This window comes from Cyrtonyx montezumae, unplaced genomic scaffold (genome assembly GCF_038088225.1).
Source record: "Cyrtonyx montezumae isolate F1298 unplaced genomic scaffold, pur_monq_1.0 scaffold_1, whole genome shotgun sequence".
Classification (NCBI taxonomy): domain Eukaryota; kingdom Metazoa; phylum Chordata; class Aves; order Galliformes; family Odontophoridae; genus Cyrtonyx; species Cyrtonyx montezumae.
The window spans coordinates 25,012,164-25,027,328 of NW_027071825.1; the positions used below are offsets into that span (position 1 = coordinate 25,012,164).

The following is a 15,165-nucleotide window of genomic DNA, read 5'->3' on the forward strand; positions in this document are numbered from 1 at the left end:
TGGGCTATAAATCTTTATCAAAGGTCTTAGAAGTGGAAATGACACGGAGCTCAGCTGACAGCCTGTTTTCTTTACCTGTCTTTTGGCTCTCCCTGCTGCCTGTGTGTTTGCCTTTTATCTGGAAGGGGCCAGATGTGGGCAGGAGAAGCGAGAGCCCTGCACCTTTATACCCACCACAAATGTGCATGGATGGCCCAGTGCCCTGCTAGGCTGTATACCCCTGGCCTGGGCTGTCCTGCTTTGCTTGCTGCTGTCCTTCTGATGCCATTCCAGCCCTCAGCCAGCTAATTCTTTCCAGTCCACCTTCTCCTCCTTATTCCTCACCTCCTCTTTCTCCTTCATGGTCTCCACCAGCCTGCTGCTGTCTTTGAAGAGGGCAAGATGTGGAAGGGCTGATGTCTCCACGGAGCTGGGCTGTCTCACAGCTTCCTTGATCTTGGTGAAGGGCCATTTATTGCTTAGTCTCACCAATGTATCTCCTAACAGTCCTACCAGACTCTCAGGGCTCATCCCAGGAAGGGGTAACGGGAAGGGAGGGAGTGATCAGGAACAGGAGACAAAAAGACCTGGTTCCTTTTTTGCTTCATTCCCTCAAGGTGACTCCAAGACCTCATCCGACAATGGAAAAAACAAAGAACTGAAGAGATCTCTCCAGGGTTTGGGTTTTCCAGCCTCCAGGCTCACTGCATTTCCCCCTGCAACACAGTACCCCTCCAAAGGGGTAGGGGCAGGAGGGTTGGCCCCTGTGGCAGGGGGTTGGAACCTGATGATCCTTGAGGTCCATTCCAACCCAAGCCACTGTATGGCCCTATGATTTATGAAAGGATGGCCCAAGGAGGAATGTCCTGGACGCTGCTGTTAGAGAGCTGCTTTGAACTCATGCTTCAGGCACTTAGCAGTGGAAGTAACACTAGGGAGCAATGTGGGGTGGGAGCAATGTTTGTATTCCTGTAAGTATGTCACATTCAGGCTGGCTCTTCTCACTGCTGAGCAGTGCTCCTCGGTGATTTGGTGCTCACTGTGGTTCAGATGGGAGCAGTGGTGCTGCCATGGGCTAGACACTACCCCAAACCAGGCTTCCCATCACAAAGCATCAATATGTACGTACAGTTCCCCTCGCTGTTGTAATCTGGGTGTTGGGTGTGAAAGCTTGGCTGATGAAAGCAGGCTATTCCTTGGGCTCTCCAGCCTGAAAACTGATCTCCTTTGGAAAGCTGGGAAGAGATGAAGGAGCTTCTGCTCTTCAAGTCAGCCCAATCAGTCAAGAGACCCTGCCAGCAGAAAGGCAGCGCATCTCTGGCAGCGCTGATTTGTGAGGGGTTTTTCCTCACCCAAGTCAACAGAAAAGAGCATCTTCTCTGAAACAGTATTCTTTGTCATCATCTTTCTCTTGCACTGGATATGAACTTCAACCAAGGTTGCAGGAGCCTTCTAAGGATCCTTGAATGACTGCCTGCTTCTGCAGCAATGTTCACCTAACGGAACAGAGCTGAGGGAATCACATGAGCATTGGTGTCCAAGAGCACCTTGGCTTGGGCAGAGACAGCTGGATCCCAGCCACGGCTCAGGCCAGAGGGTGGTGGTCTTTGGGGCAAAGTCCCAGGGCTTGTTCTGCTGGTACAGATGTAGCAGCTGTGCTGTTCTACACAGTGTATGGGAGAAAGGCACTGCAAGAGGCTTTGTTTTCCTGTGCCCATCAGCACCTATGCTGCACTCAGTCCTTTGCAAGGCTGGTTCTTGATGGACTGATGAGTCATGAGGAGACCACAGATCATAAACCCAGTATGCTGAAGCCAGAGAGAACGCAGAGACACCTCAGGACACCCCAAAAGCTGATGGCATCAGTTGAGACCCTACCACCCTTACCAGCACAAAGGGAATATGCATGTGAAAGTGCTTTCCTTCTCCTCCAACAATCCCGTTCTCCAGAAATGGCCCTGAACAAACAGCAGGCTCCCTCTGGCAGCACTGACAGTCTTCCTGCCAGGGCTGACACACCAGAAGGATTTTCAGCAATCAAAGCAAATAACTGGCCCACTCACTGACTAGTAGCTGCTGCTCACTGCGTGTGCCAAAGGGCTGGTGTGTGCACAGGGATCCAGATGAAACACTGAACCAACATCTACACTTCCAGGGAAAGGCTTTTGCTTTGCAGCAGACCACTCTCAGAGCAGGGAATCTACGTGACAAGAACACAGTGGATATTTTTCTTTCTGTGGATGTGTTTTTGCTGACCATGGGAGGGTGATGTCCTGCCACCAAAGACATTAGGTGAATTAGTAGTAATGAGAATAGTAAAGGTGAAAATGTTGCCTTAGGAAGCATCATAATGAAAATGTAAATACTTCTGCATTATTTTCCTTGACCTGCTTCACTGACCCACATGGAAGCCGCATGCACACCAGAAGAGAGCGGGGTCTCCCAGAGGACACCCTTTGCCACAGCAGTGGTGGCAGCAGGGCTGGGACTGTGTTGATCTGACTGCGTGTCCAGTGCCCGAATGCCACAGGCATCCAAGCTGCTCCACAGTTTGCAAAGCAGCCCATGTGACTGTAGCCATAGTCGTAATTTGCTGTGCTCCTCTTGGCCCAAGAGATCCTCCTAACACTGTGAAAAGCTGTTTACAGAAACCACTTCCTTCATTACCAGGCAAGAAATTTGGCAGCTGCCTCCCAGTGCACACAACAACTCTACCCCTGAGCAAAGTAGAGCTGAAGTCTGCATCCAATTTAAACTGGAAGAGGGCATTAAACAATTAGCACATAATTATCCGATTGGGGCTAGCATCAGGACTCTGGGGAGGACCTTGCTGGTGCCAGGGAATCTTTTGTGACTATACCCAAGGGGTCTTCAGCTGGAGGTGCTGCAGACAAAACATTGCTCAGCCCTCCAGCATCACGGCTCTGGTAGTGAATCACCAGGATTTTTTCTCCAAAGCACTGGGAAAATCTTCTCCAATTGAAATACAAATGCTCAAGATTAAATTTAGCCAAGATGTGCCGGGGGGGGGGGGGGGGGGGGGGGGATAAAACATAAACCTTTGCTGTGACCTGTTTTGATCACTTGTCACCTTATCACATCCTTACAGAATTACCTGAGAGCCTGCAAACACTTCTGCACACACGTGCTTTTCAGAAAGAGACAAGTGCATTGTGCTGCACCAGGTAACTCACATGCTTTAGGTTAAGGCGCTTAAGGCACACAGCAGCTGATATGGAGTTCCCACCTGCTGTACCCCAAAGTAAGGGATCTCCTCTTGTATTTGAAGAAATAAGCATGAGAGCAAGCTGCTCGGTCTCATATCTCCTCCAGCAGCTGAAGCATTGCTTTGATGGAGATAGAGCACCATGACCTGTCCTCTTTGTTCATGGGAAGGAGGCAGAAGTGACAGCAGACCCATCCTAGACTTACTTCTTAGGTTTGCCCACTGCATTCTCTGCCACGTGGTACCCGGGCTTGCACTTGTAGCGGCAAATGGAGCCCACATCGTGGTTGCCCTGCATGCAGCGTGGGACCAGGAGCCTGGCGTTGGGCACGGCAGGTGGAGCATCACATTCCAGCTTGCAGTAGGCCTCGGGGAGCGACCAGAGCCCGTCCTCCAGGCATGTCAGCCACTGGTTTGTCCCTAAGACCAGGAGAGAAGAAGAAAGTTTGGGTCACCGCTGGAGCTCCTCTGAGGGAAGCTCTGAGCAACCAGCACTTATCCTCTTGTTAGAGTGGGTAACAACACCAAGGGAGGCAATACATACAGAGGTTATGTGAGCAGTCGGACAACTTCAAAGGGATGGAGAAACGATCTTGTTTCTGCATATTTCCCCCAAATCTCACTTGAAACACCCCTCTCTGGTGATGCCTGAGGAGAGCATTCAGTGGGCTGAGGGCTTTAGTGCATGACAAAAACACAAACATGGGCCCTCCGTGGGCAGTTTAGCAGAGCTCCATTCACTCCCCCTGGCAAGTGGTGCCTGCAGGAGGTGCCCAGGGTGCATATATCCTGCACTATGGATGCTGCTTCTTGCTGAGCAAGAAGAGTAGAACTGAAGACCTGCGACTTTCTCTTGGGAGCGTTGGATCAGGCCTCCAGCAGGTTCCTGGTACAGCCAGACAGCTCCGTACTCTCTCCAAGCATCACTTTCTTTTTATAGGCTCACTGCTCTGCCTACAACAGCTCGTAGACAAGGGGAAGGCTGTGCTCCTGCCCAGCGCCAGCATTCCTGACGGCTGTGGTGTACGGGCTGTCCCCACCTCCGAGTGCCGTGACAGGAGCCATGTAATCCTTTCCTTGCCTATTCTTAGTATTTATGAGCATTGAGAGGCTTTGAGAGCAGCAGACACGTTCCTGCCTTGACAACTCGGCTGGGCCTCACCGCGTCCCCCTTGTCTCGTAGGCCTTGGCGGGGCCCCACCGGGACTGCTGTCAGATGCTGGAAGCCACCCGAGGATGGGATGCCAAGGGAGCCCGTGGCAAACCTCCCGTTGACTTCAACAGGAACAAGAGGAGGCTGTCAGGGAAAGATCAGCTTCATGCCTGCCCTCGGTTGACCCGCAGAAGGCAACGGCATGGTTCTGTGCGGAGTTTGGCCCGTCGAGCTGTCGCTCGGGCACTGCCCTTTGATCAGCTCACGCTGGGATCTGCGGCGTCCCTCCTGTCATGAAATGAGACCTTAATTCTCCACCGGTTTTGCTCCTTAGGTTTAACTAAAAAAACAGTAAATGATTTTCATACGTTTCGGCTATAAATGTCGCCATAAAATAGGGCACCCATTAAAATGATTTGTTGTATGCGATTGTTCAGAGCAAAGGCACCGGTGGAAACTCACATAAAGTCCCAATGCTAAAAGCTGTCAAGGCAATTACCCCCGAAATCCCATCCAGCTCAGCCTTGCATAGACAGGAACAGTAGCTCTCTTTCTCTGACTTGGCTTAAAAACATTCCTGCGGGTATTGATGGAGTCGGCAGAATGAAAGCCAGGCCGTGGCGTGTCTGGAGGACTGCTGTGTGTCTGGGTGGTGCACATCTTGAGACTGCTCTGCAGCTGTGGGCATCAGTCTCTATGGCGTTATAAGGCCCCAGACCCGCTGAACCACATGGTTTCCCACAGCCACCAGGCACCAGGCCATCTGCGGCTCTCTGAAATCCTCTCTGTCTGCACTCTTGCTTCACTCATCTCTGTAATGCCAGAGCCTACCAGACTTCACCAGTTAGCAGAAGACATCCCTGAGGCATCACAGGGAGTATCCCCATGCCATGGTGCCCCTGCTCAAGAGGAACGTGTGCCCATCACTTGGAGAGGGCTCTCAAGGATGGGCAGGAGCTAGGATAACTGGGAAACTCAAAGTATTTCTGGTTAGTCCTCTACAACTTGGGACAGGCATCAAAAACGGAGATTTAAATTCCTCAGCACCCCAGCTGTACCTCGAAGCTTGGCAGGGTGGATGCAGGAGAAGGAGCATCTCTTCAGGTAGGTGGTCCCCTTGGGGCAGGAGAACTCCGCATAGTAGACATGTGATTGGTCAGGGACACCACAGTCAACAGGGTCACAAGTCACAGATTGGTCCCACCGCCCCGAACTGCATTTCAGCACCACCTCCTGCTATAGAGAAAGCAAGCCTCCATCAGAGCCCAGCAAGCGAGCTTTACAGCAGTGTTTTACCACCTTTAAGGGAAAAAGAAAACACTTGAAAATACACAAGTTTCCTAAGCAAGAAGTTATTCACAGCTCTGCACACTGCCGTTTTCTTCCCTGCAAGACCAAGTCTTAACCCAGGTTCTGATGGACACCTCTCCTGTTGATTGGTCTTCCCCAAATGTCCTGACCATGTCATGCCCACAGATCTCACTGAAATCAGAGATTTGCATAATCTCATTTACAAACTGTCATTACAGTTTACAGTTACTCCTCTCTTACACAGCTGGGGGACTGCATGAGAACCTGAGTCCCTGCAGCCAGGGGTTCCAGCCCTACATATGATTAATATGGACTACTGACCTTGATGAAACAGAGCAGTACGTGATGGTGTGCTGTGATTTCCATCCCCAGAGCCCTAACCCAGAGAGGGTAAATAAGGAAAAATAAAAATAAAATAAAAAAGAGGTTTCTTTCAACTCTTTCCCTTGCCCCTTCATTGTCTGAGCAACATCACACTTCTTGTGCACTCAGACTTGTGATTTGTACTCCCAGCCAATGTATTTTGCTGGAACCCAAACGCAGTGGGTGCTCTTTGGTGCACAGAAAGGTCATGGTGCAAGTGGCCCAGGTGAAGAGGACATCCAGTGGAGAGCTGTGTATTTTTTCCTAAAAAGGCCTGGAGATGTATACCAGCATATAGGGTCATATAGGCAAATCTCCAAAGACCTGAGGGAATGTGGTGAGCTGTGGTTATGGAAACCAACCTGTTGGCCTTGCCATGCTCCCCTCCATCCTGTCTGCAGTCTAAGAAAGGTCTATGTAGCACCTCTTTTCTTGCAGTAGCACTCATCATAGAAGTTTTCATGATCTTCCCCTTCCACTAGAGGACTGTTCTACATCAGAGATCCCAGGGTGTCCTCTCCCACACCCAACAGAGGAGATCACTTTGGGCTCAGGGCAGGGCACCTGTAAGCTGCTACCAGCTGTGACATCCACATGCCTAAACTCTGTCCAGAAGTTTCCCATCTTGCTGCCAAACAGAAAAACTTTCACCCAAGACAGATTTATTTCACGTGGCTTCATGTTTAATGATGATATTTTGTTTTCCTTGTGTGTTAAGGGCCTGCCTTGGCCCAGAGAGCTGTGCTGCTGTGTCGTTAATAACCTCACCAGTGACTAGGGGCTGAGGGGTGCATCCTTCCCTCACTTCCCAGTGAATACCAGGGTGAGCTCTTGGGGCTCTCCAGAGGGAACGAGGCTCACCCTGTGCCCACAGCTTGGCTCACCTCTGCCTGTCCCCAAATGAGTGAGTTCACACTCTGCCTTGGGCTTGGGGGATGGCCAGCTCAGCTCTAGAGACTTCTGTCCCCTCTCCAGGAACAAGCTGAGGACAGCACACACTGTGCCCATGGCCCTGCCAAGGTGACTGCCCACATCCAAGCTGCTCTGCTCTGAGGACCTCCAGCCCCATGTCTCCTCATCATCGGCTGAGAGCGGAGCTGGCTCACAGCTTTACAAGGCAGATCATGGCCTTCTGGAAAGCAGGATGAGCCCTTTCATGCTGACCTCTGCCCTGCCCCACTGGCTTGGGGAAGGAAGCACAAAGGAAGAAAAGCTCTCAGACGCTGTTATCCTCTGTAGCCATCTAAATATAGACACTTTGCAATGACTTCATTTTTTCCCCAAGCCAATAACTGCATTTTTAAAAGAAAAAATATCCCTGGGATGTTTAACCCTCCCTTCCAGAGAAGAGAAATATTTTCCTCTCCCTCTGCAGGAGTGCGTCGCCTTGGCCTGAGATGTCCCTTGCTGTGGCATTTAGCCTGGCAGCTTGGGATGCAGGAGGATAACAGCAGAGTGGGACAACCAGCACTGCAGTCCAGCATTAGAGCTGCTGTTAGATTGCCATTTGCTGGAAAAGCTGCAAGGAGCCCGGGATTGGAAAACTTTGGAAAACAGCTGTCAGCCAAAGGGTCACTGCCATCCTGGTGGTACTCACCCGTGCAGAGCCCAGGCTCTTTCCACTGCCAGAGCGTGGCACGAAGCCCTGCTCGCAGGTGACGGAGCACTCCATGTGCCCTGGGCCATCCGAGGAGCAGTTCAGGCTGGCAGTGTGAGCGAGCAGTGGCTGTGTGCAGCTTCCCAGCCCTGTGCAGGTACCGTGGGCACAGCTGTGGAAGAGAAGAGGGAAGGGTCAGCCCCAGGTCCCCAGCATTCTGCAGCAAAGGACTGGACAGGTGGCAGCTGTATGGGATGCTCAACAAGTCATGGATGCACATGGAAGGAAAGATGGAGGGGCGACAAAGGGAGGCTGGTCTAGTGGCTAGCAACCCTGTTCATGGCAGCAGGAGTTTGATGATCTTTAAGGTCCCTTCCCACCTAAGCCTTTCTATGACCCTATGATACTGTACTACGCTTCTATCATTAGAAGGGCAACAGATATGTTAAAACCTACACAAGACATCAGAGAACCTTCAGCAGATGTCCAACTTCAAGACAAGGTTTTGTTGGACAAGAAACCTCTGCAGGTACCAGAGAGCCAACCATGAGATGTCCTTCCAACTACCTGCCAGGCTCTTTGGGTACAAGATCACCTCAACACACATCTGCCCAGCTCTAAGGTTCCTCAGGTGAGACATGGATAAGGGAAGGACAACCCTCCTCTCTGTACCACCTCAGGTTCTGAGAGGGCCGAGGAGATCCAGTGCCAGCTGTGCCCAGGAAACAAGCATCCCTTTCCTTACTACAGCAGCTCCCTGCCAAGGATCTGCTCTGCTGTTCATTGATTGAGCATTGCAAAATACCCCAGAGCAGAGAGCAGCACTGGCCAGGAGACCAAGTTCTCCATCAGTGAAATGCACCAGTGGATGAATTAACTGGGATGGAACTAGGGCAGGATGGAATTAGGGCACGACATGGGGTTAACACAACTGCTCCCACAAGCTAATGCCCAGGACATTTGGTGGTCAAGACTGTTTTGTTTCATTTGCTTTTTGAACCGTCTGCAAACGGCACCAGTGCCAAAACACCAGCAGCCCTCCTGGAGCAGGAAGGTGCCCCCCAGCACTCCCCCTGCTCCCTGGCCAAGCTCCACTTTACGTGGGGCTGCCCACAGCTTTGTGAACTCTTTGGCACACAAAAAGCAAACACTGTGCTGTCTTTGCCTCTTGCATTGCCCGACCCCACCAGCCGAGGACGCATGGCCAGGAATTCCACAAATGCACGGAAAATGCTGCCAGCAGGGATGCAAAGGGAACGCGATGTGCTGTCAGATCTGGACAAAGGCACAGTGGAAACCTGTGGGCCACAGCCTCCAAAGATCTGGTGGGCACAGACAGAGGGGAGGAATGGCACGGGAGGGGACCACAAAGGAGAACAAGAAAAAAGGGGCTGTTTTTTCAATGCAGACCTGTTTATGAAGTGAGAAATGGTTTCAGGGCAGCTGCTGCAAATTCTTTCACTAGCTTATATTTCCATTTGCTTCCTTTTTAAAGAATTTGTTTTACGAGCACAGCGTTTGTCAGGTCATTAGCTTCTGAGGGCATCTGGTACCAATTGCAGCCCTCTCCCCTCCCTCCCTCCTGCAGTCACCTTCCCTGAGCTGCTCTGCTCCCCACTGGTGCCCTTTCCAAGTGACACAGCCTCTGCCCTAACCCCATGTGCGAGGGGAAAGGGACCGAGCTGCGCCCTTCTACCCTTCCCTTATCACATAGAGGATCATCGCATGGGAGTGTGCTGGAAAGCACAAGAAGCTCTGGAATGGGCTGCCCAGGGATGTGGTGGAGTCATCATCCCTGGAAGTGATCAAGAAGCATTTAGATGTTGTACTGAGGGACGTGGTTTAGTGGGAAATATTGGTGATAGATGGACGGTTGGACTGGATAATCTTGGAGGTCTTTTCCTGCCTTGGTGATTCTGTGATTCTACAAAACCCCAAGCAAAGAGCAGAATCCCTCCTGCCCTGGTAGGATGGACCAACACAACACACTACAGCAAAGAACTCTTCCGTTTTCTAACCTCTGGGCACAAGGGGATTATTTCACCGAGTCACAGCACTCCCACTGAGGAAGTGGCTGTGGGTTGAGCAGCAGTGGCCAAACACCTGTAGGTTGGGTAGCTTCATTGGTTTCTGCACAGCTGGGCAGCCCTGTCAGGTTCTGTGAGCCTACAGGACTCGACACTTCAAGAGCATAGATTTAGGTCACTCTTTTACAGTGAGGGTGTTGAGGCACTGGCACAGGTTGCCCAGAGATGCAGCAGGTTCCCCATTCCTGGAGACATTCAAGGCCAGGCTGGACCAGGCTCTGGGCAACCTGATGGTTTTGTAACCATCCCTGTTCATTGCCGGGGAGTTGGACCAGATGACCTTTAAAGGTCCTTCCAACTCTGAAGATTCTATGACTCTGAAATGTTCTCACGAAGCTGCAATGAGTTTCAGAGGGCACTCTCATCCCAGGCTGCAGGGTGGTGGCACCCTATGGGCGCACCCAACCAGGACGGAGCTGGGATGGGGCCACTCTGAGGGCGCTGGCCGAGTGGTGACAGATGCATTGTCTGGGACAGCCATGCAGCTGGGACTGAGCAACGAATCCCTGACCAACAAATGGCAGAGCACAGATCACTTTCAGCACCAGCAGGCACAGCTTTGTTTTGAACTCTTTTGGAAACAGCTGATGGTGCTGGTAGAGAGCAGATCAGGAGACAAACAAGTTTCCTTCTATGGACGATGGAGGATGTTATATAGAGGTAGTAAGAGATTTACAATTCTGGATCAAAACGTGAGGTTGAAACATTAATTTTTATATGCACTACACATGTACACTCATGCACACTTTCTGTATGTGTACATAGCTATCTTTCAGAAATAATTAGCATTCTCTCTCTGCCCCAGAAGATAATTAACCTATCACCACTCTCTGTGTGACTAACCAAAACCCACCACACCTCAGTTGGGACGTGATCTGAGGTATGTACCCAGGTTTTGAGTGGTGCTGAGCTCTCAGACTCATGTTGTTATTCCAGACCCAAAGAGGGGCTCGCATCGCTGAAAACTGCTCTTCTCAAATGCTTCTTGGTTAAAAAATTATCATTCCACCTACAAGCTTGCCTCAATCACTTCTCTTATGAGTAACAACACCATTGCAATACTCTGGGATAGGATCCTTTGAGCCTATTGCCATACAGGACAAGAAGAGCCCCATCATCGTGACCCACATGCCTTGCCACGACTCAGGTAGTAAATCATTGCTCCCAGCTGCTGGAACACCCCAGCAAGGCTGGACGAGGAAATGGTGCAGTTAGCCCAGTTCTGATCTCAGCATGAAGGAGCTCTTTCTCCTTTTGATGATAAATGAAATTCCCGTATCGCAGCTGCAAACCCCTGACACTTGGCCATTTCTGATTCAGGCCATACAAGATGTATGGCAAGCCAGTTGGTTGTGTGTGTGTGTGTGTGTGTGTGTGTGAAACATCAAAAATTCTTTCCATTTTTATCCCAGCATCTTTTGAAGCTCAGACTAATGATTTGTCAACAACATTTTTACAATACACCAAGCTTTTTCTCCTAACTCACTCCACATCAGCACCAGCCTGCACAGCTTTCTGGGCTCACCAAGTTCCATAACTCACACATCAAAGAAAATTTCAGATCTGGAAATTTGAGAAATTCTGCCAAGCAATGGCCTTGATTGCTTTGGAATGATAAGAGCTTTGTTTTGAAAAGGGATCAATTCTGCAAGGTTAGAGTAGAGCTTTTCCTTCAGGATCCTTTGTTGCTCTTTAACATAAAGAAAGAGGCAACCACCTCCAAGGGAACACATTGAACCAGAGGTGAGGGTGTCAGTAAGAAGAGCTCATTTTGTTGTAATGAATCCCAAATTCTGAAACAGACTAAGTTTTGCATTTTACAGTCATTATTTCAGAGGGCCCAGAAAATACTGAAGGATTTACCCAAGTCGTGCTAAGCCAAGTCAAATACAGTGCAGCTGCCTAAAGTATAATAAATCATCCATAAATTGCTGTAGTATCTACCTAAGCTTTCAACCCAAACATTGCTGCTAAAACAGCTCGAGATCCAACTTTAACAGGGGAAAATTATTATTATATGAAGTTCATCTCATAGTGCAAATCTGGGGGGCTACGGTAGGTGCTGATGGAAAGGTAAAGGCTTCAGCCAAACCTCCTGAAGTTAAAAGTAGTCACTGCATGCACGCTGGTGGAGTCCAGATTGTAGCACAGAACATCAGGGAGATAAAAGATGTTTACTCCAATGTTGCAAAAAGGATAGCTAGGAAATGAGAAAAGGTGTTTTGGAAATACTTGGGAATTTCTTCTCCCTTCGGGCATGTTTCTCATGAAGAGGAAAGGTCTCACAGCATTACGGTAAATCTGATGGCACCATCCTTGTGGGAGCAGGCTGCATGTACAGACCCAACGGTGGTGATGCTTCTTGATTAAGATCTTCACTGAGGTTGCCACCTCAAGAGAAGATGTTTGCTTCCCTACGTGACTCCCAAAGAAACTTGCCAAAACAATAACATCCCTGTGAGTCATCCACTGTCATCCACCCCATAGATAGAGAGAAGGCACTGACTAGTAAGATGTCAAATGATCTTTTGGCCTCCCTGTAGCCATAGTGGCAAAAGCAGAAAAAAGAAACAAGAGGAGCTCAGTCGTAATATATTTCCAGAGAGTTCCTGTTGCTTTCTGCACTGAAATAGATTTGAGGAGCACAGATAGCGGGGGCTTTACATCAGTCTGTCCGACCATTTTCATAGGTCCATCCGACACTAACCATGGTGGCACTGAGGGATGTGGTTAGTGGACATGGTGGTGATGGGTTGATGGTTGGACCAGGTGGCCTCAGAAGTCTTTTCCCATCTTTATGATTCCATGATATAGATTGATCTGATTGTTCATCCATGCCGTATAGTTCCTCATCCATCCATCCATTCACCCACCATGACCAAATATGAATACCTGTCTGCTATCAACCTGCTGAACCAACACCACATGCACACCACCACATCTTTTCCTACAGGTAGCAGAAGTGCTAAGTCACAGCTTGAAGCAGTGATGGAGCACCTGGTGAGAGGGCAGGGACAACTCAGGGGAGCTCAGGTGTATGCAATGCTCCTGAGTGATGGAAAGGAGTGGTGCCAGCATCCACCCCTTCCCAGACTTCATTTAAGGGTTGGCAGTGGAGGCAAATATATTTTGCTGGAGATCCCTGCCTACTTGAGACCTTCCAAAGGTAATTAGCTTTCTTCATTCATTTTTGTATTTGCAGTTGTTTTGTTTGGGCTTGTTTTCATTTGCTGTAGCTGCAGACTTTCCTGTCCTACTATTATCGCTGTACTTTCTATCACTTACAGCATTACACTTATGTGGTTCTCGATCCCTGCATTGGATTGAGCTGGGCAGTGTGAAGGTGCTGTGTGCTGCTTAGTCTCGTTCTCAGGGAAGTTCGTTCTCATTAGTATGTTCATTCACACACTTCATAAGTGTGACTGCTGAGGGCAAGGCTAAGGCAAGCCCATTCTGTGGGAAAGGTGGTGGTCAGGACCATGGTTTTGGTTCTTGAGATGTCCTCTCCCTTAGGAGTGGATGTGCACTGTGCCATACATACTTAACCTGCTCTGATGAGCAGTTACCTCTTGGAAATACATAAATGTGCTCCTTCTCCAATTGATTCTTCTCTATATGGCACCCTTTCCATATAGAAGAAGCTCAAAGCTGGCTCTTGAGTTAAATGAGCCTTTTGAGAATGTAGAGGAGTGCAGTCACACAGGAAGCACAAACACAATGCAGGCTGCGTTTTGTAGCACCTTTCCTGTTAACTTGCCAAGGCACTTCCCAGCATATGCTAACATCAAATAAAACACTCTAAAAACAAAGTTGAGCTAAAAATAAAAGTGACAGAGGAAATGAACAATGTTCCCCTGGTTTGATCTATAGCTTGTACCAAAGAGAACAGGAGGGATTGTGGTTCAGATTTAAAGTGCAAAGAACAGCACGGAAGCTGGAACCCAGTGGGATGGCATCCTTATGGGAGCAGCACGCCTTGAGCTGGGCGCAGCTTGGGATTGCTATGGTTGGGAAGGGACAAGCCAAAGGAGAAGTCTGGTTTCTGCTTGACCTTGTATGGTTTAGTTTGGGTATGGAATGCAAAAAGCGCACTGGCTGCTGGTAGAGATGCCAGAGAGGGGATAGCGGTGCTGGGAGCAAGGTGTGAGTAGAGATGTAGTCTGGCTCTTCCACCTGTGATGGCCAAGGCAGCTCTGAAAGAAGGCACCTCTTACCTCAAAAAAAGGATATGCTTTCCTGGTGCCTGCTGCATCCTGACCTCAGGATGGCTTAATTTTGCCAGCAGAAATGCTATCCTTTTGTTTCCCTAAGCCTGCAAAGCGCTTTGAGATCCTTCAAGAAGAAAGATGTTACAGAAATAACAAGCCATCACATTTATTATTTTGGCATAGAGTGTTTCTAGACTGAAGTCAGGAAACCTCGTTTCTTTCTTGCTTTTGTTACTGTCCCTCTCTTGGGTTATTTTAGGAAAGCTCTTACATGCACACACTGTGTATGTGAGCCTGGGTGCGTGCGAATGGTCCATTCGGCTCTTTACTGGAATAACACAGATCTTCTGTGATCTTTTACAGTCAAATATCTCTAAACCTCTTAAGAATTTATATTCCCTTTTTTTTTAATAGGGGATTTTTTTTCCCCAGACTCCACCTGCCTTTATGGGAAACCAATTATTACTCCTGAAAAATACAAATACCACTGTGCATTTGTTTTGGAGATGAAATAGGTTTTAAAGAATACAATAAGAGAGGAGGGGGAAAAAAGAAAAGACTTGGATATTTCCTGCCTTAGCAGAGTCAGATCCTTTATTATTAGTGAGACTACTGGAGATCATAAATCAGAGCTTAACCCACTCTAAATACTCAAGCCTCTTATCCAGAAGAGTAGTACTATAAATAACGTTTCCTACTCCTAAAACTCTGCAGATCTGATTCATCCAGTGTGTTTACTAAGGGCAGGAGTGTAAGCAGCAGTTTAACATGCTACCACCTCTCAGCTCGTCAGGGAAAGACATGCAGAGAGGCCAGCAGCCTGTGTTTCGGGTGCTCAGAGCTGTCTTGTGGCTGCAGAGAGCTTAGGAGAATCACTTGGCTGCTCTTGCAGCCTGACTGATGAGCAGAAGTGTCTTTAGACAGCATCATTTGGATGATTTCAGCCCTGTGCCCAACCTCTATTAATGGCTGAAATCTCTGGCCAGGGGAAGCTGCTCCAGAAGATTGCCTCTTGGCTGACTTTTTCTTGCCTGGCAGTGACACTACACCTGCAGAGCTCAGTGCTGTAAGTGTGGGCAACTTGAGGGTCCTGTTGGGTCCTTCCATGGCCATTTGTAGGGGCCAGCAGTCACTCCGTGTGCTTTGGTGCTAGGGGAGCTGGCCTGCACTTCGTGGCTAACAGGCTCAAGTGATGGAAGGCTTAGAGTGCTTTTCCCATAGGTGGGTTGTGCCTAGGATCC

General features: G+C 49.2%; 1 protein-coding gene across 1 annotated transcript in view; it reads right to left on the reverse strand.

The window, feature by feature from the left end:
* PAPPA2 (pappalysin 2) overlaps positions 1 to 15,165 on the reverse strand; it is a 72,727-nt gene that overhangs the window by 19,599 nt on the left and 37,963 nt on the right. Inside the window, exons 14-16 of the mRNA XM_065745219.1 lie at positions 7,630 to 7,801; positions 5,417 to 5,594; positions 3,412 to 3,625 (exon numbers count right to left, since the gene is read on the reverse strand). Of these exons, the coding sequence (XP_065601291.1) occupies positions 3,412 to 3,625; positions 5,417 to 5,594; positions 7,630 to 7,801 (564 nt within the window). The remainder of the gene's footprint in view (positions 1 to 3,411; positions 3,626 to 5,416; positions 5,595 to 7,629; positions 7,802 to 15,165) is intronic.